Here is a 27,773-nt window from a genome sequence, read left to right as displayed (position 1 = left end):
TGACGTGAACAAACACATGTGTTGAAAGTGCTATGAAATGCAAAATGATTAAGTTTACACGAGATAATGTTTTCATCCTTTTTTAGACGTGTTGCTATGACAAACTGGAAATATGTGATGTACTATATTGCAACTGTGTGCATCTTTGACATAAATTAAAACCATATTCCTCTATATTATTTTCCTATTTTTTACAAACAATTGTTAACTTTAAACAAATGATTTAATATGGTTGTCATTTTTTGTGGATGGTTGTCATGATGTACATGTAGCTTGTGCAATCCACTACATACTACAAACACAGGTTGTTGAACTAATACCTTATTCGCTTATATAAATGCCAATCAAATGTGTGGTCCAATAGATAAACCGAAAGGGAGATATAATCCGCCCTTAAATGTGACAGTCACACAGCACTTCTTCGTAGCTCCGCCGTGTTTCTCCACTTCCGCCCTGACGTTACAATATAAGTAAGAACCCTGATTTTAAAACTTTTACTCTATGTGAGTGAATTTGTGTGAAAGCGCTGCGCGCTATACTCTATAAACTTTTCAACTTAGTTCGTAGTTTTGTTTGAATTATTAGCAAGGTTGTTGTGTTCGCATCCGTGTTAGAGTGATTTGAATACATAGTTCTCAAACTATTGGACTTTTAGTGTCACAACCTATCTATCTAGCTAAGTACAGTACTACTGTCGATAATACCGATACGAGGGTATAGTATCGATTTGATGAGATTGATACATATCAGTTATCGTCTATATTTTCCTCAAATATGTGCGTGTTTTTGTTGTGCTGGTCAAAGATGTATAAATCTAGATCAGAGGTGGGCATTACGTCGATCGCGATCGATTGGTCGATCTCGGAGGGTGTGTCAGTCGATCTCAAGCCAGGCATTTAAAAATATACATAAAAATGAGCAATCATCAATCATACCAAGACTTCACTTTCGTCAGTTGTTTGACATTCTCGGCACCCGAGGATCTTGTGAGATGACGCTGGCTGCTGCGAGCTCATATTTAAGAAAAAAATCACTAACAGGGCGGACGCAGAGAAACACATTTTATTTCTAGAGACTCCGTACCTACTGTCAAAACTCTAAAGACCGACTGCACAGTTCCTGTCTTCACCATAAAAGACCTGTTTCATCCTGCCTGTGCTAACAAAATAAGAGTCTCAGAAAGCTAGGGTGCACAAGTTAGCAAGCTACGAAGTTTGGTGCCAATGTATTTCTCCCCGGCCCTCAGCGACCGCTTTCTCACTTGCTTGCCCACCCGCACACTCACTGACGTCACTCACCTGCTGCCAGACATTAAAGGGCCACACACATATGCTACTCTCATAACAAAGTGTTTAAAAACGAGTATGCAAGTTGGACAAATGAGATGCCAAATCCAACCACTTTCATGTGGTATTGGACAGAAAGGAGGACTTTTTTTTCCCTCCATTTGAAAATGCGGACGTTATCAGCACCACTGTCTAATTCCAATCAATGCAAGTCATCAGAATCAAATACACCAACTTATATTCTTGTCTTCATGAAAGAAAGGAATCTATGTGTGTTAAACATGCTTGTATTATCATTAAACACCATTAACTTGTTACCAAAAATGTCTCTTTCATAAATAACTAAATATAAATTATAAATAGGAATGAGGTAGATCTCCTCGACTTGGTCAATTGAAAAGTAGCTCACCTGCAGAAAAAGTGTGAGCGCCCCTGATCTAGAGATATCAGTATTGTTTACAAACTCAGGGAATAAATTATTGGACGCAGAAATAATTTAAAGGATTAGAATGAGAGTCGATGGCAGTTTTTATTTGCTTTTGTTTATTTATAAGATTTATGGTTTGGGTTTATTAAGTAGAAAAAAATGCTAACAGTTACATCATGATACATTACAATTTCCAGTTTTTCTTTACAACATGTCCAAAAAGGAGTAGGAAGAAGCAAAGCTTATTTCATCGTACCTCTGTTCCATTTCATATCAATTACAAACACATTTGTTCACTTCCTGTTCTCAATTTTATCCACACATCAACTCCATCAATAATAAATAACACATTTCTCAAAACTTAGTTAAGTAAGTTGTAATTTACATAGTGAGATGAATAAGATTATCTCATTTTCAATTAGGTTCATAATTTTTATCCCAATTCTCCTTCTTTTTACTAATTGTACTTGAGTTTAAAAAAATCTTAAAATATATCATATTAGTACTTTGCTTAATCCATTCCATAACTTAATTATGGCGTGGCGAAGTTGGTAGAGTGGCTGTGCCAGCAATCTGAGGGTTCTTGGTTCAATCCCCACCTTCTACCATCCTAGTCATGTCCGTTGTGTCCTTGGGCAAGACACTTCACCCTTGCTCCTGATGGGTTCCTGGTGAGCGCCTTATTAGCGTCCCTTCACTGGCTCCCTGTGCGTTATCGAATCAATTTTAAACTCCTTCTATTTGCTTTTAAATGTCTAAACAACGTGCGACTTGTCCAGGGTGTACACCGCCTTCCGCCCGATTGTAGCTGAGATAGTCGCCAGCTCCCCCCGTTACCCCAAAAGTGAATAAGCGGTAGAAAATGGATGGATGGATGTCTAAACAATCTCGCGCCAACATATCTCTCCGACCTCCTTTAGCCTTACTGCCCCACTCGATCCCTAAGATCAGCCGATCAGCTGCTACTGACGGTCCCTGACACAAGGCTGAAGCTTAGAGGTGACAGAGCTTTCGCCGCTGCTGCTTCCAAGCTCTGGAACGACCTACCTCTGAGTGTTAGACAAGCCTCTTCTCTTCCTGTTTTTAAATCTCTCTTAAAAACATACTTTTATTCCTTGGCTTTTAACCCTGAGTGATATCCATTCTGCAATGGCGCCCTATTATACACCTGCTGTGAACCTGTTTTTATGTTTTATTTATTTATTTTTTATCATGTTCTGTTTGTGTTGTGTTGTTTGCTCGGTCCTCGTATTATCTTTCAACCTGCCCATTGTGCAGCACTTTGGCTACCCCTGTGGTAAATTTTAAATGTGCTTTATAAATAAAGTTGATTTGATTTGATTTGATTTGCATGGCTGCTCCCCCGTCAGTGTGTGAATGTGTGTGTGAATGGGCGAATGTGGAAACACTGTCAAAGCGCTTTGGGCTCCTTAAAAAGGGGTAGAAAAGCGCTATACAAGTAAAACCCATTTACCATTTAATTCCTCATACTGATATACTAAAGAATTTAGGTGTTGTGACAGCGTGGCAAAGTTGGGAGAGTGGCCGTGCCAGCAATCTGAGGGTTACTGGTTCAATCCCCACCTTCTACCATCCTAGTCACGTCTGTTGTGTCCTAAAGTTTTTAACTTGAGCATGACACTTCACCCTTGCTCCTTAATGGTCCTGGTTAGCACCTTGCATGTCAGGTCCCGCCATCAGTGTGTGAATGTGTGTGTAAATGGGCGAATGTGGAGATACTGTCAAAGCGCTTTGGGTTCCTTAGAAAGGGGTAGAAAAGCGCGATACAGGTACAACCATTTACCATTTTACCATTTGTGTGTGCAAACAAAGGTTTTGAAATTATATTTTTCCCTAAGGTTATATTGCTCTTCCTTTTTTGAGAAGAAGTGTTTTACATTTTTGCATAGCTGATTATAGTTTTCCTTGTACATAATTTTAGCTGTGTGCAAATTCACCGTATTATAACAATGACAGCCATGATCATTTTGGTAACAGAAAATGTAATATAAAATATTCATATTGTTTAAAAAAGCATGATAATGTTGTGCCATTGCAGACATGCGTGTTGCTATAATCGGCGCTGGAGTCATTGGATTGTCCACTGCTCAGAGTATATATGAGCAGTACCACTCCATTGTTAGTCCACTGACCATTGAGGTGTATGCAGACCGCTTCACCCCACTGACCACCAGTGATGGCGCGGCAGGCTTTTGGCAGCCATACCTTGATGACAAGGGCAATCTAAAGGAAAGGTACTAATGTCGCCTTAACTCATATTAACTTGTTTCTTTACATTTGTCATTGCTACATCTTCCTCCCCTTTAGGGAATGGAATAAACAGACCTTTGACTACTTGCTCAGTTGCCTCGGTTCACCCGAGTCTGTAAAAATGGGTGTTTTCCTCCAGTCTGGCTACAACCTCTGCAGGGAACAAACACCTGTGAGTATAGATTTGCTCTTGACACGCCCAATTCACACCTAAAAGATAAGATTTGATCTAATCTCGAAGTTGTTTAAGGTGACTTGCTCACGTGTTGTTTTTATGTGAAGGACCCATCCTTTAAAGATATAGTCCTCGGCTTTAGACGTCTCTCAGAGCGTGAGCTGCAGATGTTTCCTGGCTACAGGTAGAGTTGTGGTTGTCAATAAAGACACATGTCAGTCATCCAAGCCAATTATTCTGTCAATGTCCTCCCTTTTTAGCTATGGGTGGTTCCACACTAGTCTCATGTTGGAGGGTAAAACATACCTACCCTGGTTAATGGACTGGTAAGTATCTAACTCGCACTAAAAGGTCAACTGTAACACACATTTTAATCATTTGATTTATATATCATTGATTAATTCCCTTAAAGGAGTTTGATAAAGGTCCCCTCAGCGTCCTGTGATTGACTGGTGACTGTTGGGTTGCGCAATATAGTCGCTATATGATATAAATGATATATAGTTGGCCAACAATAGAGCTTTTAACATTATATCTTAATAATGCATGTTGATGTCACATTCCAGCACAGTATTTGTTTAGGAGCTGATGGCTAATGTCCCTCCACAGTACAGCTTCTGAAATCACTAAATCTCGCCTCCATGACTGCAATTGAACTGTGTTTCTTCAGAGTATATCACTGTATGACAAGCTTGATGGAAAACGCGCTCAAACAGTTTAGTCGCACGCCATTTGTGTTCCAGCTTTCTACAAGATAGTTTAAGAGCTCTGGTTTCTTCTGGAAACCTGGGGGAAACGCCTTTTGAGTGGCCTTTTTTTAGCCTTAGCGGTGCTATACTAGTAATGGTTTTGCGCTGGGCATCGTTAAAGTTGTTAGTGAGGTTATCGATAGAGCCCACAAAATTTGGTAATGGTGCCATTACCGAAGGCAGTAGGCCAGCAAGAGTCATAGTTGTAACAGCATTATTGTTGCAGCTGCTAAAGCATTGGTTATTAGTAGCTTGTTGACAATGAGTCAGAACTTCAAATTTTATAAGGTAATCATCGGACATTACTTTAGTGGATGGGAGTACCACAATTTTGGAGGTGGTGACACCCAGGACAAGGACTAGGTCTATCGTATCACCATTGCAATGCGAGGGTTCATTTGTTATTTGTTTAAGACCACAGCTATCAATTATAGTCTGGAGCGCCACGCAAAGAGGGTCTGACAGGGTATTAATATGGATATTAATGTTCCATTATAATTTTATTACCTGCGTGCATCACTAGATCAGCAACAAACTGAAAATTCACTGATAATGTCAGAATAGGGCCCAGGTGGGCGATAGAGAACAGCCGGACAGAGAGGTGACGGACCTCATAGTAAGCACCTCAAATGATCTCTTACTTAGGTTAGGGGTAAGGTCATTGTTTTCATTGGATATTAGTGAGACCCCACCTCCACTTCTAAGGAGAAGGGTAATATGTGCTTCCTTATAGTTAGGAGGAGATGCCTTGTTGAGCGGGAAACATTAATCTGGTTTTGGCCAAGTTTTGCTGAGACCAATGACGTTAAGATTGTTGTCTCTAATGAACTCATTAACTAATAACGTTTTGAGAGACAATGATCTTACGTTTAAAAAGCCCATATTATAGGTAGTGTGCTGTTTTGAGGAATTTTTGTTAATGGTATTGGTAGTAGTGATATTAATAAAGTTACAGTGATTTTGTTTAGTGCGCTTTAAATAATTTAAATCGCATCTTAGAATTGATATCATGGGGATCTTAAGATCCTTTGCTTGGTGCTGCGATAGATTGAATGCGTCATTATTTGCCACCTCAGTAGAATGCATGTTCACCCTGGCACACTCACGACAGAAAAAACATTATGTGACTTATGAGAAATGCTATGTGTGCAGGAATTTTCCAGCGCTGGTTAGTTCTAGCTTTACTGACTCATCACCCGGGTTAACAGACACTGTAATTGCTTGTGTCCGAGCTTGCTCTTGTGTAGTTAGTCAGGCTTGACTCAAATAGTAATCTATATTTCTGGAAAGAGTGATGGCACCTTCCCGGTTAAGGTAACGGCCGTCCCTCCTCAGCAAGCGCGGTTTGCCCCAGAAAGAGGGCCAATTATCAAAAAAAGTTAGTCCCTGTTCTCTACAAAAACTAGCGAGCCACTTATTAATAAGAAAGATTAATATGCTATACCTCTCATCACTGCCTCTCGCAGGCAGGGGGCCAGAGAGAAGTACTCGATTCTGGGACATCTTTCTAGCAAGATTACAAATCTGAGCTATGTTCCTCTTGCAATCTCTGACTGTCCCACCCTAGTGTCATTTGAAGCCGACGTATACAGCTATGTTTTCGTAGCTAATGGTGCGAGTAGCCTTTCGTGTGTGTTTAGTAGTTCTGTTGCGAGTCCGTTCCCTAAGACTAGCTTCAATGTCAGGTGCTCTGGCCCACTTAACATACACTTTACGAAACAGTATGTTCCGGTTGATGGAGTTCCCTATGACTAAGGTGTGGTGCCTGCTAGACTGGGGTGTAGGACTAGCTAACGGGCTGAATCTATTATGCATCTCAACCGGTTCACCGTGGCTTGTAGGCCGCTTAGGGCTGCTACATGCTGGGCTAGTCAGCTCGCTACAGCTAATGCTAGCAAATGTGTCCACGGCGTCTAAAGTTACGAAATTACTCTGCTCTGACTGGCGGACACGGTCCTCTAGTAGGGCCATTTTCTGTATGAAAACGGTGCATGAAGAGCAGGGAGCCATATTTGTGTTTCTTTCACCGAGTCGAGTTTTTGCTATCTTCGGAGTAGTAGCAGCAGCGTGAGGGAGCAGACGTCTTTGGAGCATAGTTGCCTTTGACCGCGACTAACTTAGCTTTGTTTAGCTTAGCAACTAGCTAGCTGAGAGACAGGCAGTGAGACAGAGAGTGGGTGCTTTGTAAGTTTGATAAGACTAATAAATGTTTGTGGAGGAATAAAGAAAGCTGTAAAACAATTAGAAGCACACAGATAGAAAGATAGCATGCAGCTTTTTTCGCAGCAGCCAGCAACAGCAATTTTTTTCCGGATGTGACGTTATACGTACGATATTGGTACCCTGCAATTTTGTGTTTTTGTGGAATTACAGTTGTGATCCAAAATTTTAAAGGTATTAAATATCAACATTGGTATGACCAATACTGCTTCTGTAACTATTTGGAATTGGATTGATAACCAAATTTGTTATATTGCCAAAAACTAATGTAAAGTGTCCTAACAGCACAAAAATATGCTTATTACATTTCAAGAGAAGTGTCGATAGAACCATATTACAACAGAAAGTAAGCAGCTACGAACAGTAAATTAGCAAGTAGATTAATAATAATTTTGAGAAAACAATACAACTCGAAATTACGCATTATATTAAAGCCAAATTAAATGGTTTTGTAACCTGTTTTGAAATGGTTCTATTATTATTGTCATACCTAATAATATATTGTGATATACAGTACCGGCCAAAAGTTTGGACACACCTTCTCATTCATGACTATTTACATTATAGATCAGGGGTAGGGAACCTATGGCTGTAGAGCCAGATGTGGCTCTTTTAATGACTGCACCTGGCTCTCAGATAAATCTTAGCTGACATTGCTTAACACGATAAGTAAGGAATAATTTCGCTGGTAATCACAGTATCAAAAATAACGTTCAAAATATAAAACATTCTCATGCATTTTCATCCATCCATCCATCCATCTGGTTTCTACCGCACCTGTTCAAGAAGTCGCAGTAATGGTGAGAAGTATTTTATTTATTGTTGGTTAGCCTCAGAATAACAATGTTATTAAAATGAATAAGACTTATCATACTCTAGACATGTTGGGCTTTCTTAAAAATGTACGCATATAGTTCAGTGTTAAAAAAAAAAAATATATATATATATATATATATATATATATATATATGGCTCTCACGGAAATACTTTAAAAAATATTTGGCTTGTATGGCTCTCTCAGCCAAAAAGGTTCCCGACCCCTGTTATAGATTTTCACTGAAGGCATCAAAACTATGAATGAATACATGTGGAATTATGTACTTAACAAAAAAAAGGTGAAATAACTGAAAACATGTTTTGTATTCTACTTTCTTCAAAATAGCCACCCTTTGCTCTGATTACTGTTTTGCACACTCTTGGCATTCTCTCGATGAGCTTCAAGAGGTAGTCACCTAAAAGGGTTTTCAATTCTCAGGTGTCATAGTTTTGATGCACTCAGTGACAATCTACAATCATGAAAATAAAAAAAAATGCATTGAAATGCGAAGGTGTGTCCAAATCTTTGGCCTGTACTGTATATCGTCATTGCAGGATGCAGCAATATAAATCGTGATATATATTTTAGGCCATATCTCCCATCCCTGGCCAGTCCAAAGTCAGCTGGGATAGACTCCAGGTCGCTGGTGACTGTGATAAGGACAATTGGTTTAGAAAGTTGATGTGCAGTAAGTCGTGCCAAGAGTTTTTTATAAACTTTTATAAGCTAAATTGAACTTGACAAAGTTAATGTTTAGTTTGTAGCAGCTTGTATTTTGGTCAAGAGAACATTTCTGACTCTTTTTTTTTTTCCCCCACTCGTGAATGTTGATAGAACTTAGTAAAAGTACTTTTCAGATGAGGGTCTAAAAAAAAAAAACAGGCAATTGAGTACAAATAATAATTTGAGGGTCAACATGTTTAATGAATAATGATATTTTATTGCAAAAGTGCTGTCTGTACTTTTGCATAGCCTGTAATTCTAGCTGCAATATATTCACATTAGTTCAGACATATTAACTAGCATGAATAAAAAGTTACCAGATGTGTGGACACGAGTCACATGACTTGGACTCGAGTCAGACGCGAGTCAATAATTTGATGACTTTAGACTCGACTTGACAAAATGTAAAGAGACTTGCAACTCGACTTAGACTTTAACATCAATGACTTGTGACTTCACTTGGACTTGAGCCTTTTGACTTGACAAGAATTGCTACTTTCCCCAAAACCCAAAGATTAAAAAGTTATTCAGGAGCGCTCTGTATCTTTAATTGAGTATGTGTATGTCTGTCAGCGTGTGTGCTGCCCCGTCAGTACAACATCTAATCAAATTACATCCACGTTTTCATCCCACAGCATTCATCCAATCAAATTGCAGTACTACCAACGAAGAAGAGCTGTCGAACTACGCGCCAGTGAGGAAAAATGATGCCAAAGAGTTTCGTTTGGGTATTAAAACTGCGAGTTGGTCAAAAAAACGAATTGCAGTATGCAAAACGTGGTTCGAGGCTTACAGACGGATACGCAACAACTTCCAACTTCGTTCAACATTTGAAGTTGCACAAAGAAGGGTTTTTTTTTGGTTTTTGATTGATACTTTTATTAGTAGATTGCACAGTTCACTACATATTCCGTACCACTAAATGGTAACACCCGAATAAGTTTTTCAACTTGTTTAAGTCGGGGTCCACGTTAATCAATTTTTAAATGTAAGCTAATGTTTATTGGCTAAGTAACGTAACTTTTATTTGCTGTGTAGTTCAATCAGTGAGGCTGTAAACACACTGCTATAACCATAGACATCTTATAAGTAGATGCAGCATCGAGCGCTACTGCCCACTGGCACTGACTAGACGCGGTGCCGCCACCTTGGAGTGTTGATCCGCTCCACTCAGTGCAATTCTTTTGGCAGGAGCAATGAACTGTCAGCGCATTTAATTCACCTTACCTCACTGAATACCACTGATATTTGCACGTTTTTTTGTCATATGTGTAGCTATGATAAAGGACACATGTTTTATTATTCCTAATTTGCTTAACAGTAATATAATATTCTTATATGCTATAAGTGACCAGACGTCCAAGATCTAAACTGGGAATATAATCCCAGAAAAGGGGGAAAAAATGCTCAGCATATATTTAAATTGAAGAAACAATATGATTAGGTTACATAAGAGAGTATTAAGACCATACCTTCTGTCAAAAATGATTTATGGGGGGTCATAAATCAATGATTTATGAGGGGTCAAGGTCAAAGGTCAATGATTTATGAGGGGTCAAGGGTCAGGGTCAAATGTCAAGGTCAAGTGGGTGTGGCTTACCCTGGAAGAGGGTGGAGTTAAGACCTGCGGTGGGAGTGGTTAAACCAGGAAGAGGGTGGAGTTTTAACCAGAAAGAGGGCAGAGTTAAGACCTGCGGTGGGAGTGGTTAAACCAGGAAGAGGGTGGAGTTAAGACCTGACGAGGGAACAAAGGAGGGTTCAGTTTTTTAAGAAAGCTTGAGAATGTCATCTGAGCAGCATGTGACCATCCATTTGACAGTTTAAATGTTTACGATCGTTTGAAACAACTTCCAGATTTCGATGTATTGATGGCTGGAAATGTTATGTGTGGAGATGTGGACACGCACGCACTTCACACACGCACACACACACACACACACACACACACACACACACACACGCAGAGGAGGGGTACAAAAGGGCGGTGTAAGGCTTAGTCATTATTTGGAGCTTTATACGTTAGCGTAAAGACTTTGTTCGATTCGGTCATGATTAGTGAAACGCCTGTGTCGATTTATAAAAATAATAAAACTTACATTGACGCTCCGCCAAAAAGTCGAGTGTTTCTAAATCGTATTCAGATGCCACCGACCGAGTCTTTGCGTGAGAAATGGGACTTGGAAGCGTACGGGATGGAGGGATCTTTTGGATTTGTATTCAGATACGAAATGGGTGATATCTGCTTATTTCAGCTAAAAGAAAGAAGAGACGGAAGCCCTTTCTCGATATTTTCATCGTTATCTACCGTGGATTGGGAAGTTTTTGTTACGTGGGGAGATGTGGACACGCACACACACGCACACACGCACACACACACACACACACACACACATTCGTACGCACACATCGTTAAGACCAGAAGAGGGGACAAAGGAGGGTTCAGTTTTTACTGACCAGCCATTTGACAGTTTAAATGTTTACAATCGTTTGAAACAACTTCCATACCTCACGAAAACATATTTAAACAGATGGAGAAACTATCGCAGAACACAGTGTAACCTAGCAACTGACCGGCCATTTGACAGTTTAAATGTTTACGATCGTTTGAAACAACAGGTCAGTTTGGGGACAAAGGAGGGTTCAGTTTTTACTGACCAGCCATTTGACAGTTTAAATGTTTACGATCGTTTGAAACAACAGGACACGCACGCACGCACACACACACGCACGCACGCACGCACGCACGCACACACACACACGCACGCACGCACGCACACACACACACACGCACACAAGCACACACACACACACACACAAACACACCCCATTACCTCTGCTATACCATGTTATTAGACATTGGTTTAACTCCATTTAAGCATTTAAACGTTAAAAGCATTGCACTTGTACGACGTTGTAATACTTTTTTTTTTTTTTACCAGCCGATGACGACGAAGTGAAAGACGATGAACTTTGCTTAAACGATCTTACAAAGTTGGAAGATGATTATCGAGGTGTGTTTAAACCTTCGAATTATTTAATATTATGTGTATTCATTATTTAGTTTCATAGAGGAATTGCCGTAAGATCCTAACGCAATCGTTTTAACACAATCGCAGTTTGGTGAGTCAAATGATTCTCATTTTACAAGAAAAAAACATGCGGTATACGATACATATATACATATATTTACTTACAGATTTTCCGTTTACATCTCCGGCTCGCTGGTCTCCCTTAACGCTGACGGGTCCGTCGACGGCCGTCGAAGAGAGTCGGCCATTCCAGGCAGAGGAGAAGGCTTGATTGCGCCAAAGAACCCAGACATCGAATCCTTGCTCCGAGGGGAAATCATCGAAAACGACGGCGAATGTCCGACAGGCACCCGCTGTAAGTTTTTCTCGTTTTCTGTAAGCTTTTTAAGATTCTCAGGAGCTTTAAAGAGCTCCTCTCATTCCAATGTCTTTCGCTCAAATGAATTTCGCGCCTAAGGGGAATGGGCGGGGACTGATTCCGGAGGTGGGCGGTTGTTTCCGCCAAGCAACCTTCTGGTGTGCATTAGCGTCACTTACTGAAATGGAGTGTGGACCAAGATGGATCCCTACTCTATATTCTTTTATTTAACCCAATGTTTTTTAAATACGTGTATAATGCTTTATATCCTATGTGTTGTGAATTCCATCCTACAATATATTCCAAGGAACCCAAAGAAATGTTACCACACCTCCCGCTTTATTTATTTTGTAGATTGCCTGAACTATTTCATAAACTAAATCTTGTCTTGTTTCTGATGCTATGTTTTTATGCTCATCAATGCACTGTTGGAGTGCGAGCACACAACTACTTTCCCTGCTTTGTTTTCCTCTATCCAGTTAACTGCCATATAAATTGCTACCAATTCCCCCGTAAAAACAGATAGTTTATCACTGATTATTTTATTTAATACTATGTTTCCTTGTGGGATAACTGCTACAGCTCTTACCTTTAATTTTATTTTTTTATAGTTTTTGATGCATCCGTATATATATCATATCTCAATCCATTTTTCTATCTGGTAACTATTTAAATTTCTATTCTTTAGTAATTGCATGTTTTCTTTTGGGTTATCAAACATCCACGGTGGTATTGCAGGCATTGGTACTGTAGGACTAACTTTAATATTGTCAATTTTAACTTTATTACATATGTCTCCTATAATCCACCCAAAACTATTCTTTTTTTTATTTTTTTCTCTTTTTCTTGGCAGTTTGGTAGCACTGGACAAGTCGGATATCCTTGCTTGGATCCTTTTAAAGTTGCCCGATAAACTGCTGAGAGTTGATCTCTCCTCTTGTCCAAAGGTTTTTCATTCATTTTTACTTGTAATACTGCCACTAGGGTCGATGTAGTAGCTCCACAACATAACCTTAAAGCCTGTGACTGGATCCGGTCTATTTTCCCAAGTCATGTTTTTGAAGCAGATTGGTAAATAATGCAACCGTAATCAATAACAGATGGAATTAAAGTTATAAATATATACATATATTGTTTTCAACGTTAACCTATCAGCCCCCCAATCATTACCCCTCAAAGCCCTCATTATATTTAACACCTTTTTACTTTTTCCCCTATTTTTTAATTTTCTGGAAGGAACACTCCTGAAGGAATAAATAAAGTACTATCTAATCTAATCTAATCAAATCTATTTTGCTGATGTGGGTTGACTAGTTCATATTTTTATCAAACCATATTCCTAAATATTTAAATACTTGTACCTCTTCTATATTTTCACCTTAGAGTTTTTATTTGGAGCTTGTTTTGTACTTTTGTCTTTGTAAAATGTATGACTTTTGTCTTTCCAACAGAGAATGTTAAACCTCAAGCCGTTCCCCAGTCTTGAACATTATTTAACACTTTGTTAGTTTTTTGATTATTTCTTTTGACTCTAAATAATATACTAGTCTTTCATTAATCTTTTTTTTTTTCCATTACTTTCCCCAAATTTATAATTTCCTGCCTCTTCCGGGTCTTACCCTGACTTGCATATTGGAATTATTACCGCTAATTTTCCCCTCTGCCGGTCATTCTCCTTCTTCATATATCCTGTCATATCATTTCAAGACCACTTCTTTGACGATGCTACCTAAGTTTTTGATCATTTGATAACCCACTAGGTCTTTCCCCGGTGACGTATTTTTAACCTTTTTCAAAATTCGAACCATTTCATTCAAAGAAAATGTCATATCCATAGTGTTGGTAAAGCTATTATCGTTGTCTTCCATCATTTCCCCAATATTTAAACCCATTGTTTTTTCTCTCTTTTGTTTTTCCACATTTCTCAAATTATCATTACTGTGCACTTTAACAAATGTTTTTGCTAAAGGTTCTGCTGTTTCTTTACCCGTGACTACATCTTCTTTAATAAATGTGGCACATCATCCTCTTTACCCTTCATTCCTATCATTATGAATCGTTATATATCCTTTTATTATAAAGTTTAATTTTGGCTTCAGCCCTGTTTTGTTGAATACAAATTATATGTGGTTTAGTTTTCATATTTTTAATATATCCCTTTAATTCATGTTCGGTTGCTATCAAACTTCTGGCATTCCACCGGACAATTAACAGGGTGTTGGAATGTGGTAACATGACTCCGTCACGTCTACTCTCTGTAGTACAGCTTGCACCCGGTCCCAAGATAGTTCTTTCAACAACTTTGCTGCTGCTTTGACAATCATTTTGATCTTCTCAGTCTTATTTCTAGCCTGTTCTGTACAGTTTATTACGTGAGCCAGGAATACAACTAATTTGTCCGTGGAAATTCCTGTATTTGTTGCCTCTTGTTTTTTTTTATTTCTTGAACTATTCACACTTCTGTTCTTTTCTACACTTTCTTGATTTCTCACTTTAAATGCCTCTGCGTATGTAATATTTCTTTCAACTTTGATTTGTTGTACTTCTGTTGCCTGTTTCATTATTTTGACCTGGGGAGCAGATTTAGAGGAAAAAAATGTGTCTGGGGGGCCGGGATATCTGATTTTCAGGTACAAAAAACTTCACAATGACACAAAATAAACACAACAGTTAAACCTCACACTAAAAACAAGACATTGACTTGTACGTTCAAAAGACAGAATAGAACAAGTCAAGACATGCAATGCCATCTACAAAATGTTATGTAAATGTTAGTCATTACACACGCGGCTATGGTTTTGATGTATTTGTTACAGACATGTTTACGTCAAGTAACATCACATGGTTCCATTTGCACCTTTCAACAAATCTGAAAAGGAATATTAAGAAGTAAAACTTGTATTTAATCCTACCTCTTCTCCGAGCACACGGTGACTGTACATACGGGTCGAAAAATGTTGACCTAATTCAGCATTTCTCAAAGTGTGGGGAATAGAGACATGACAGGTGGGGCGCGAGGAAAGGGAGGAAATTTCACTTTAATTTTTATTTTTTTACTATGCTTTCATTTTCTATACACACTGTAAATCACTTTGCGATTCTGTCTGTGAAATCCGCCGTATAAATAAATGTAAATTACTTATTTTTCCTGTAGGCTTTAAATTTCTCGGCAGGAGCGAAAGTTTGACAGACATAGCAACAGTAACTTTTGCAGGCGGGGCTAAGAGGAACAAACTTTCGAGCGGATGGGTAGCAGGCTAATGTGCGGACCACAATTACACAAAATGGATACATTTGCAACTCGCACCTCAAAGGTCTGCGGAGAAACAAAAATATGACGGGTCTAATCAACCAAAAAGTCAACCTAAAAGAAAATATGGCGAAGGGTATCTTGCTCTTGGATTCACGGCAGCGGAGGTGGGGGCAGAGGAGAGACCCCTGTGTGTTCTGTGTCTAAAACGGCTATCAGCAGACAGCATGAGACCCAACAAATTAAAGAGACACCTCGAGCATCACATGATGTCCAATTAATTGTTTTGTTGGGGCGATGGGGGTAGGTGAGCCTTGAAAACTAACCCCTTAGTCTAAAGTGGGGATGACAGAAAAAAAAAAAAGTTTGAGAAGCCCTGACCTAATTGTACGGATCTCACTTTAAATGGCAAACCAATCATTTAAATGTTTTCACTTTGAATATGAAACGAGGAGTAATATGTACAATGTACAATATTATCAATTATTTCACAAGGACATGTTTTAAGGATATTGTACAGTATAATTAAATCTAAACTGAATGTGATCACTTTCAGGATCATTTTATTTTTAGCCAGTAAACAACTGTTATGTACTTTTGAATCGGGTTTTCAAAAAAAAAGAAAAAGGGAGGGACAATCAAGGATCAACAATGGCACGACTTTCACTAGCTTGCGTGAGGTCAAAAGACGAGAGATTTTAGACCAATGCTGCTTTGGATCTGTTCCTGCTAAACTAGTAAGTGACTTTCAATGCTCAAATCAGAATAATAATGCTAATTTTAGCTACTGGAAATTTGTGTGGTAGCAATAAATACCCACCAGCGCGATACTTCGCAGTTTCACAATGACCAACCACGCAACAAACTCAAAAGAACTGTACAAGGAAAAAACAATGCAGTGACTTCAAACTGCAAATATAAGGTTTGAGTAAAATATATAGGTTGGTGTGAATGTTGTCCGTCTATCTATGTTGACCCTGCAATGAGGGGCGACTTGTCCAGGGTGTACACCTCCTTCCACCCGATTGTAGCTGAGATAGGCGCCAGCGCGCCCCCCCCCCCCCCCCCCCCCCCCACGTCCCCAAAAGGGAATAAGCGGTAGAAAACGGATGTAGGTTCCTACTGTGGAAAGTTCAGTAATACAGAATCATTGTGGCATTATCGTGTCAGTTGGACGCTATATGCGCTAGTCCTCATGATAAATGTGGTTTTCCTTTTGGGAAAACGCCATCGCTTTGGTTCACTGGTGCGGCCAATATAAACCAAAACTGAAAGTTCTTAAGTGGGGCTTTAAGTAGAGTTTATAAATCTTTTATCTGTGCCACATATAGCCTTATTTCAGTGTCAACAGTCTCCAGCTTACTTGCTACACATGTTTTGGCTCTGCCCATCCCTGTGCAGTTATTGGACCGACATTTTTAATACTTTGTCTGTTGTTGTAATTACCTACTAGGCCTTCTTTGCCTTTATTTGTTGTTGTATCTTTATGTTAGCAATTGGGACTTTTTGAATGAAATTGTCTGTGGCTCCATGTTAACGAAGTTGCCTGTACTATTTGACTGATGCATTTTATTGATTGATTTATTATTTTTCTTTCTTTTTCGTTTTGTCTCCTCAGAAAAAAAATGTGGTAACTTTGTTTGTTTTATAACTTGTGCCAGGATAGCAGTAATTGCACAAAGGCATTCTTCTTCTTTTAGTTTTCTGACAGCACGTAGGCGTTCGCATCAACTTTCGTCTTTTTAACAAATGGGTAAAGGGGGGATGATGTATGCCGTAAAACTAGTTGGCACATTTAATATTTAATAATAATGAATATTGTAAAATTCTATAATTTTTGTTATTTAAAGGGGAAAACCCGATTCAAAAGTACATAACTGTTGTTTACTGGCTAAAAATAAAATGATCCTGAAAGTGATATATAATGAGGGCTTTGAGGGGTAATGATTGGGGGGCTGATAGGTTAACGTTGAAAACAATATATGTATATATTTATAACTTTAATTCCATCTGTTATTGATTACGGTTGCATTATTTACCAATCTGCTTCAAAAACATGACTTGGGAAAATAGACCGGATCCAGTCACAGGCTTTAAGGTTATGTTGTGGAGCTACTACATCGACCCTAGTGGCAGTATTACAAGTAAAAATGAATGAAAAACCTTTGGACAAGAGGAGAGATCAACTCTCAGCAGTTTATCGGGCAACTTTAAAAGGATCCAAGCAAGGATATCCGACTTGTCCAGTGCTACCAAACTGCCAAGAAAAAGAGAAAAAAATAAAAAAAAGAATAGTTTTGGGTGGATTATAGGAGACATATGTAATAAAGTTAAAATTGACAATATTAAAGTTAGTCCTACAGTACCAATGCCTGCAATACCACCGTGGATGTTTGATAACCCAAAAGAAAACATGCAATTACTAAAGAGTAGAAATTTAAATAGTTACCGGATAGAAAAATGGATTGAGATATGATATATACGGATGCATCAAAAACTATAAAAAAAAATAAAGGTAAGAGCTGTAGCAGTTATCCCACAAGGAAACATAGTATTAAATAAAATAATCAGTGATAAACTATCTGTTTTTTACGGGGGAATTGGTAGCAATTTATATGGCAGTTAACTGGATAGAGGAAAACAAAGCAAGGAAAGTAGTTGTGTGCTCGGACTCCAGCAGTGCATTGATGAGCATAAAAAAAAAACATAGCATCAGAAACAAGACAAGATTTAGTTTATGAAATAGTTCAGGCAATCTATAGAATAAATAAAGCGGGAGGTGTGGTAACATTTCTTTGGGTTCCTTGGAAGATATTGTAGGATGGAATTCACAACACATAGGATATAAAGCATTATACACGTATTTAAAAAACATTGGGTTAAATAAAAGAATATAGAGTAGGGATCCATCTTGGTCCACACTCCATTTCAGTAAGTGACGCTAATGCACACCAGAAGGTTGCTTGGCGGAAACAACCGCCCACCTCCGGAATCAGTCCCCGCCCATTCCCCTTAGGCGCGAAATTCATTTGAGCGAAAGACATTGGAATGAGAGGAGCTCTTTAAAGCTCCTGAGAATCTTAAAAAGCTTACAGAAAACGAGAAAAACTTACAGCGGGTGCCTGTCGGACATTCACCGTCGTTTTCGATGATTTCCCCTCAGAGCAAGGATTCGATGTCTGGAGTCTTTGGCGCAATCAAGCCTTCTCCTCTGCCTGGAACGGCCGTTGACGGACCCGCCAGCGTTAAGGGAGACCAGCGAGCCGGAGATGTAAACGGAAAATCTGTAAGTAAATATATGTATATATGTATTGTATACCGCATGTTTTTTTTCTTGTAAAATGAGAATCATTTGACTCACCAGACTGCGATTGTGTTAAAACGATCGCGTTAGGATCTTACGGCAATTCCTCTATGAAACAAAATAATGAATACACATAATATTAAATAATTCGAAGGTTTAAACACACCTCGATAATCATCTTCCAACTTTGTAAGATCGTTTAAACAAAGTTCATCGTCTTTCACTTCATCGTCATCGGCTGGTAAAAAAAAAAAGTATTACAACGTCGTACAAGTGCAATGCTTTTAACGTTTAAATGCTTAAATGGATTTAAACCAATGTCTAATAACATGGTATAGCAGAGGTAATGGGGTGTGTGTGTGTGTGTGTGTGTGAGCTTGTGTGCGTGTGTGTGTGTGTGTGTGTGTGTGTGTGTGTGTGTGTGTGTGTGTGTGTGTGTGTGTGCGTGCGTGTGTGCATGCGTGCGTGCGTGCGTGTGTGTGTGCGTGCGTGCGTGTCCTGTTGTTTCAAACGATCGTAAACATTTAAACTGTCAAATGGCTGGTCAGTAAAAACTGAACCCTCCTTTGTCCCCAAACTGACCTGTTGTTTCAAACGATCGTAAACATTTAAACTGTCAAATGGCTGGTCAGTTGCTAGGTTACACTGTGTTCTGCGATAGTTTCTCCATCTGTTTAAATATGTTTTCGTGAGGTATGGAAGTTGTTTCAAACGATCGTAAACATTTAAACTGTCAAATGGCTGGTCAGTAAAAACTGAACCCTCCTTTGTCCCTTCTTCTGGTCTTAACGATGTGTACGTACGAATGTGTGTGTGTGTGTGCGTGTGTGTGTGTGTGTGCGTGTGTGCGTGTGTGTGCGTGTCCACATCTCCCCACGTAACAAAAACTTCCCAATCCACGGTAGATAACGATGAAAATATCGAGAAAGGGCTTTTGTCTCTTCTTTCTTTTAGCTGAAATAAGCAGATATCACCCATTTCGTATCTGAATACAAAACCAAAAGATCCCTCCATCCCGTACGCTTCCAAGTCCCATTTCTCACGCAAAGACTCGGTCGGTGGCATCTGAATACGATTTAGAAACACTCGACTTTTTTGCGGAGCGTCAATGTAAGTTTTATTATTTTTATAAATCGACACAGGCGTTTCACTAATCATGACCGAATCGAACAAAGTCTTTACGCTAACGTATAAAGCTCCAAATAATGACTAAGCCTTACACCGCCCTTTTGTACCCCTCCTCTGCGTGTGTGTGTGTGTGTGTGTGTGTGTGTGTGTGTGTGTGTGTGTGTGTGTGTGTGTGTGTGTGTGTGTGTGAAGTGCGTGCGTGTCCACATCTCTACACGTAACATTCCCAGCCATCAATACATCGAAATCTGGAAGTTGTTTCAAACGATCGTAAACATTTAAACTGTCAAATGGCTGGTCACATGCTGCTCAGATGACATTCTCAAGCTTTCTTAAAAAACTGAACCCTCCTTTGTTCCCTCGTCAGGTCTTAACTCCACCCTCTTCCTGGTTTAACCACTCCCACCGCAGGTCTTAACTCTGCCCTCTTTCTGGTTAAAACTCCACCCTCTTCCTGGTTTAACCACTCCCACCGCAGGTCTTAACTCCACCCTCTTCCAGGGTAAGCCACACCCACTTGACCTTGACATTTGACCCCGACCTTTGACTTTGACCTTTTACTTTGACCCTTGACCTTGACCCCTCATAAATCATTGACCTTTGACCTTGACCCCTCATAAATCATTGATTTATGACCCCTCATAAATCATTGACCTTTGACCTTGACCCCTCATAAATCATTGATTTATGACCCCCCATAAATCATTTTTGACAGAAGGTATGGTCTTAATACTCTCTTACATATATATGTGTATATCCTACATAAACAATGTATGAATACATTAGATATCTATATATCTTAGGGACCTATAGACTGTATCTCTGTTGCTGTGGCAGCAGAGAGTTTATTGTGTCTTGACACTTTGTATTTATATTTTGTATTACATTCTTCCCTTAAATGATGATGTTTACAGTGATTGTTTTTTATGTATGTTGTTTGGATAAAAGCGTCTGCCAAATACTTAAACATAAACATATATAAACACCTGAAAGTCTTTATATCAGCTAAAACCACCAAACTGTTTCACTGGATTCAGAATAAAACCAAATTCCTGTCTTACCCAACAATGTTAGTATATGAATATTGTTACTTGAAGAGTTATTCCTGGTTACATACATACTGTTAAGAAAGTATTGTCTTATACTTTGCCTAAAATGAGAATGCATCATAATCAGTGGCGGCTGGAGAATTTTGTTTTAGGTGGGGCTGAAAGTTTGTAAACCAAACCCCTGTAGGGCGGTCATCCTCCCCCAGAAGATTTCTTTGTGATTTTAACATACAAATATTGAAGATCTTTTCTCCTTCTCAACTCTGTGGTAATATTATTTTCACAAAATACAACCAATTGTACGTTAATGTTATATCTTAATTGTGAAATGTAATCCCCCGATTCCTATTTTCAATACTCCGCTCATTTGAGCGGCCCAGCATCTTTGTTTTCTAACTGTCAACTGTCAGCTTAGGCTGCTCGGCGGCTCCTCATCACCACTTCAAGATGGCGGCCGAATTTCTTGCATCACAGCAGCCAATGCTGCGTCTACTTGTTTGATGTCTATTGTTATAACGCCATTGCAAACACTGCAATCAGTTGCGTCCACTGCAGTTCGCTACCTTATTCATACTTTTTGTCAAGTGATTATTTTTAAGCAGGGTTGCATGAGGTACCTACACATAACATTACGTTAGTCAATTTATCACACACAGTAACGTAACGTTAGAAGGCAGTCAGCAGCTCTGCGTATTTTAGCCACCCACAAAAAGACAAACATAGTCAAATTAAGGTCAGTTAAAATGTATACTATACCAAGAATATGTGTACATATTGCATCTAAAAAGTACAACTCTGTTCATTGTTATGTTCATGTATTTGATATGTTTTTCATGTATATGCATACATCATTACACATAGAGTATGAGATGAGATCAATGAGTTAAGGCAAGAACAGGATAGAAACTGCTGTGGAACTAATTACAATGCAATATGCCATGGAAATACAATGTTAACACTTCTATGCAAATAGGTACAGTTGCACTTGTTTTTTCAAATGTGTTTTTTCTGTAAAGAAAGTGCAATGTCAGCACTATTTTTTTCCCTGTAATTTCAAATGCACTTGTTTTAATAAATAAATACAGTGTTTTAAAAGCATACACAATCTGTGTAAATATATTAGTCTGTGGTTAAAAGGACTTGAAAGGACTCGAAATTCAAAATGCAGGACTTGGGACTTGACTTGAGACTTTCCAGTCTTGATTTTGGACTTGACTCGGGACTTGCCTGTTTTGACTCAGGACTTGACTCGGGACTTGAGGGCAGATACTTGAGAGTTACTTATGACTTGCAAAACAATGAGTTTGTCCCACCTCTGAAAGTTACTGATTAGCACAAGTGTTTAAAGTGATGTTTTGTTTACATCTGCTTCCTTGTCCTTTTCAGGTTGCAAAAACGAGGTGTGAAATTTTATCACAGGAAAATTGGCTCATTTATAGAGGTTGGCCTTAGAATTTTGTTGTCCTGTCAAACATATATTTATACATCATTCCAAATAGTTCACATTGTTTTGCTTTTGTATTTAGCTGTCGAAAAATGGTGCAGATGTGATCATAAACTGCACTGGTGTAAGAGCCGGAGAGCTCCAGCATGACCCTGAACTTAAGCCAGGCCGTGGACAAATAATTAAGGTTAGGCTAATCACCATTTTTTTATTCGAATAGTAAGGAGTAGTAATGTATTTACATTCCTGGTTTTCAGGTGGATGCCCCATGGCTGAAGCACTGGATTTTGACCCACCATTCAAGTATATACAACTCACCATACATCATCCCAGGGTAGCGTCCGTGAGACATAACAGCAGTACCACATAGTGTCTTGTAGTGTAGCACTTTTAGTTAGACTTTTAGTGTACACATCTTACTCTCTGCACTCTGTTTTCAGGAGTCGTCTCGTGACAGTCGGTGGGTTGTTCCAGTTGGATAACTGGGATGAGCACAATAGTCCCACTGATCATGAAAACATTTGGGAAAAGGCTTGCCAGCTGGAGCCTAGTCTAAAGGTAACAATTTTGCCCATAGTTATCTATAAGTTTTGGCATTGTTTTTTTTACAGCACAGTTATTGTAACCTGACTCTTGCCAGATCTTTGTAGTTTGATGAGCTCCACACAATGATCTGGGACTTCTCAACAGGAGATGTATTTCAGAAGGCGGGGCCTTGTAAAAAAATTGTTGTATGTGATTGGATAAACCACTTGTCCGTTATCTTGAATGACGTTCTACTTCAACCACTCACATCGAAATCAACCCGTGACGCTGATGAGAGCGACGCTGGGAAATCCAAAACAGAACAGCCGACATATTGGATAATGACAAAGCGAAAAGCTAATACCGGTAAATGCCTTCAAAACTGTTCTCTGTTCATCTTTTAAAGAATTAGAATTCAATAGATTCGACAAAACAGTTGTAATAGCAGAATCAATGTCAGCACACAACTCCTCGCGTGCCACCATTGTTGTTTGAATCAAACAGTCACTTCGGCGCTACGTCACATCTATGATATCCCGCCCAGCGATCCTGATTGGTTCTTTATTTTTTGCTACCTTGAAGGAGTTTGCATTGCCCTCAAGCCCAGATCCTTGTGTGGAGCTCAGCGAACTACAAGGATCTGGCGAGAGTCAGGTAACAGGTATTGGGGAATCCTACAAATAAACAGATCTCATCTGCAACTTTTTTCACTGAATGAAAAAGGCTAAAGCACTCAGATAAAAAAACAAGGTAGAGATTGGAAGTTATCAGTGAGTGAAGGATCATTATCATTGCCAGAGGGGAGCAGTGAGAGAGGCCTATTGCCCGAGCGAACTGGTCAAAACTACACCTCCAGATCGAGGTCCAAGTTCTGGGGGGTCCCACTAAGGCCGACGGTGGGCCTCAGGTTGGTATGGCCAGCTCACAAGGGTGTCTTAGAATAGTTGACTATTTGACGATTTGAATTGTTGGACATTGAATCACCCTCCTCCCTCCGTGAAAGGAAAGCAAGTTGAGTACCCGAGACCCCTAGCGTACAGCGGGTGTTATAGAAGGATTTTCTGAGATGGGCGACGTGCAGCGCTGGACTGGATTCCCATGTCGCACACGGAAGCCGCCGTGATAAAACAGATTCTTGATTATCGGAAAAAATCTCAGATTTTCGCCTGAGTGCAGCTGGGATTAGTTTCAGCCTCCCACGACCCTGAAAGGGACAAGTGGTAGAAATAATAGGTGGGTGGTTAAGGAGTCTCTGATTTTTGAACTGCTTTCCATCTATCCATCCATCCATTTTCTACCGCTTGTCCCCTTTGGGGGGTGCGGGAGCCTATCTCAGCTGCACTCCGAACTGCTTTACGTGCTCTAAAAAAACAAAGAAAAGGGCCAAAGTAAAAATGTGTGATTTTAAGCAAAATGCAGCACCATGAGTGAAGAATTTAGTGTCATGATCACACATGACAGTTTAGACTCGCTTCTTTATTTTCCTGTGTTTTGCATCATTTCCTGTTCAGTGCTCCTATATTTTGTTCCATTTCCTGTGTGTCTTTACTTTCAGCAACTTTGACTCTGGCTTGAACGCTGATTTTCGCACCTACCCCTTGTTTAATGATTGTAGACACATCTGTTGGCAATGTATGATGTTTGTTGTGTCACATGGAATTGCGCTTTTTTATTTTGTTGTGTTCCGCAAGTTTTCGTGTCTCCCCGTTTGGACTGCTGGTGCTCTTACTTTTGTCTTGAATTTGTATTTGCATAAAAGAACAGCTCCACCTGCATATGCCTGCCATATCTGCATCCTAGGGTCATGTGGTTCAGTCCCCGACGTCAAAATTCACAGACCGTTTGCGCGCGCAAATTCACTGTTTTTATTGATGAGGTGATGAGAGTTTTTATGTTTTTATGGGCACGGTACATACCGCCATATAGGGTTGGGCGATATATCAAGTTTGTAAGCTATATCGACATATTTTTAAATCAGATAGGAATTAAGAAAATATTGTAATATCTATATAATTTATTTCATGTTAAAATGACCAAACGCCGCTTATTTTTTGTGTTCCTTGTTCTTCCCCGCTTCCCTTTCCCTCTCAACATCCATGGGCTACTAAAACCCTCCCCGTTGTCCTTCCAAGACGTGCATGCACGTATAACAACAACCATTATTGGTTGGTTGTGTACTATGATGAGTCACGATTGGTTGACATTAGGGCAAAACATTAGGGACAGGCCCATCAGAGGCAAGATAGGGCTAGGCATCGAACCAGTAAGGGAAATCACAACAGACATCCCAAATAACAAAGAGAGAGTCGAAGAAGAGAAAAGGGAATATTCAACCGGGCGATTCATATATATTAAAAAACTAGTGGAGGATGGCAGAAGGATACTCTTCTATAGGTTTTTCTTTTAGTGATGTAGACCAGTGGTCCCCAACCTTTTTGTATCCGCGGACTGGTCAACGCTTAATAATTTGTCCCGCGGCCCAGGGGAGGGGGGGGGAACCTTTTTTAAATTTTTTAAATTTTTTTATTTGTCATGAAAAAGGGAGGTTTTTGTGGTTGGTGCACTAATTGTAAGTGTATATTGTGTTTTTTATGTTGATTTCATAAAAAAAAAAAAAAAAAAAAATATTATTATTTTTTTGTTTTGTTTTAAATAAAAATGAATAAAGAATTATTCTGCGGCCCGTTACCAATCGGGCCACGGCCCGGTGGTTGGGGACCACTGATGTAGACGACAGAATTTGATTGATTGAAACTTTTATTAGTAGATTGCACAGTACAGTACATATTCCATACAATATACCACCAAATGGTAACACCCGAATAAGTTTTGCAACTTGTTTAAGTCGGGGTCCACGTTCATCAATTCATGGTAACCCAGAATGTGTCTACTTGGCCACATTTGGACAAATGTATGCGTCTGAATATAACATTAATTTGAGTTATTTACCATGTAAGCCCAAATCAAAACTGTTCTCGAGTATATCGCATGAGAAATGCTGCCAAAAATGTATGCCGAAGTGAGGAAGATCATAGCCGCACAGTTAGGTCAAGTCACTTATTTGGCGCTGACCAGAAACGTGTGTGACAGTCCATTACATTGTTTACTGGGAATTGAATAGTGCCTGCCTGCAAATTAATTTTTTATCTGAGTTTGATGCATTTAGTATTATTTGCACAGCTATGTTATTTATTTTACATAGAAATAATATTTTTCCATTTTAATTCATGTTATCTGATTCTGTGCCACTTAAACAATTTCTTTTGTGTGCTGTTAATACCCAACTTGATTAACTGGGTTAATAAAAGTGCCACTTACTGTTTACAGTACAGTTGTCGGTAACACTTTAGTATGGGGAACATATTCACCATTAATTAGTTGCTTATTATTATTATCCGTTGTGGTGAAGAAGGAACTGAGCCGGAAGGCAAAGCTCTCAATTTACGGTCGATCTACGTTCCCATCCTCACTTATGGTCGTGAGCTTTGGGTCATGACCGAAAGGATAAGATCACGGGTACAAGCGGCCGAAATGAGTTTCCTCAGCCGGGTGGCGAGGCTTTCCCTTAGAGATAGGGTGAGAAGCTCTGCCATCCGGGAGGAATTCAAAGCAAATCCGCTGCTCCTCCACATCGGGAGGAGCCAGATGAGGTGGCTCGGGCATCTGGTCAGGATGCCACCCGAACGCCTCCCTAGGGAGGTGTTTAGGGCACGTCCAACCGGTAGGAGGCCACGGGGAAGACCCAGGACACGTTGGGAAGACTATGTCTCCCGACTGGCCTGGGAACGCCTCGGGATCCCCCGGGAAGAGTTAGACGAAAAGGCTGGGGAGAGGGAAGTCTGGGCTTCCCTGCTTAGGCTGCTGCCCCTGCGACCCGACCTCGGATAAGCGGAAGATGATGGATGGATGGATGGATAGTTGCTTATTAAAGTAGCAAATACTTAATTTAGAGTTATTTGGACCCAAGGGGGATATGTAAGGCTTAGGGTTACTAATAAGCAATAATTCTGAGGTTATTGAGGGAAGACTCTTAGTTGATGGCTTATTGGTTTTATAATAAGGCCATGCAGAATAAGGCATTAAGTACTTAATAATGACTAATTAAGAGCCAATATGTTACTAATTTGCATGTTAATAAGCAACTAATTAATGGTGAATGTGTGTTCCCCATACTAAAGTGTTACCCAGTTGTCATTCGCTTCAACTTCAGTGAATCTCGCTCAAAAATGAATATCTTTATATGTATACTTTCGCTGGAAAGTATTGAGATACATGTCGAATATCGAATTTAGGTAAAAATATATCGAGATATACTTTTTCGTCCATATCGCCCAGCCCTACCGCCATATACTGTATAAGGTGGGGAGATCGCCTCGTTCAATAGATGGCAACGAGCTTTGCAGACACACCAGGTCATTAAAAATGCAATGGTGAAGCCACCTTTTTGCGGGCCAAATGAAACAACTCGGCAGGCAAAATTTGGCCCACAGGCCCCACTTTTGGTACCCCTGGTCTATTGAATAGGATTCAACTATGATGATCTTTAGTCGAAGACACCCCTACGGTACTGTTCCCCATAGTTGATCAAGTAATTGTAGTCAAGTACAGTTTGGTCAAATATTCATCCTTGATTATAATTACATTAAGATATGTTCAAGCATATTTTTTTTCTGTTGAATTTGCTCCATATTAATCGCTTGTGTCTTTTTATTTTATTTTTTCCTGCATTAGCTTGTTCATGCCAAAACTAGTCAAAACAAAACAAAACCATACCTTTTTAATTATGTATTCATGCAATGTTATCTTGTTGCCAATATAATTACTTTTATGTATTGTTTTTTTCTGCCCTCAGCATGCCCGGAAAATATACGACTGGAGCGGCCTCAGACCAGTCCGAAGCACAGTCCGACTGGAGAGAGAGACAATACAGTGCGGTGCCACTGCAGTAGAGGTGATTCCAAATCCAGATGTAGCCGTGTTATTGGTTCTCAGTATCTGAGTTTACTGTGTTTTTGCTG

At 39.5% G+C, this 27,773-nt stretch overlaps 1 protein-coding gene across 1 annotated transcript in view; it reads left to right on the top strand.

Moving 5' to 3' along the window:
• Positions 1-396: 396 nt before the first annotated feature.
• LOC133556538 (D-amino-acid oxidase-like) overlaps positions 397-27,773 on the top strand; it is a 28,675-nt gene continuing 1,298 nt past the window's right edge. Inside the window, exons 1-10 of the mRNA XM_061906548.1 lie at positions 397-470; positions 3,773-3,968; positions 4,042-4,156; positions 4,267-4,343; positions 4,420-4,485; positions 22,173-22,227; positions 22,313-22,417; positions 22,488-22,564; positions 22,671-22,788; positions 27,608-27,706. Of these exons, the coding sequence (XP_061762532.1) occupies positions 3,775-3,968; positions 4,042-4,156; positions 4,267-4,343; positions 4,420-4,485; positions 22,173-22,227; positions 22,313-22,417; positions 22,488-22,564; positions 22,671-22,788; positions 27,608-27,706 (906 nt within the window). The 5' untranslated portion in view covers positions 397-470; positions 3,773-3,774. The remainder of the gene's footprint in view (positions 471-3,772; positions 3,969-4,041; positions 4,157-4,266; positions 4,344-4,419; positions 4,486-22,172; positions 22,228-22,312; positions 22,418-22,487; positions 22,565-22,670; positions 22,789-27,607; positions 27,707-27,773) is intronic.

The sequence above is a fragment of the Nerophis ophidion genome, linkage group LG07, assembly GCF_033978795.1.
Source record: "Nerophis ophidion isolate RoL-2023_Sa linkage group LG07, RoL_Noph_v1.0, whole genome shotgun sequence".
Taxonomy (NCBI): domain Eukaryota; kingdom Metazoa; phylum Chordata; class Actinopteri; order Syngnathiformes; family Syngnathidae; genus Nerophis; species Nerophis ophidion.
The sequence above is the reverse complement of the archived record's forward strand: the minus strand, read 5'-3'. Positions and strand labels throughout refer to the sequence as shown.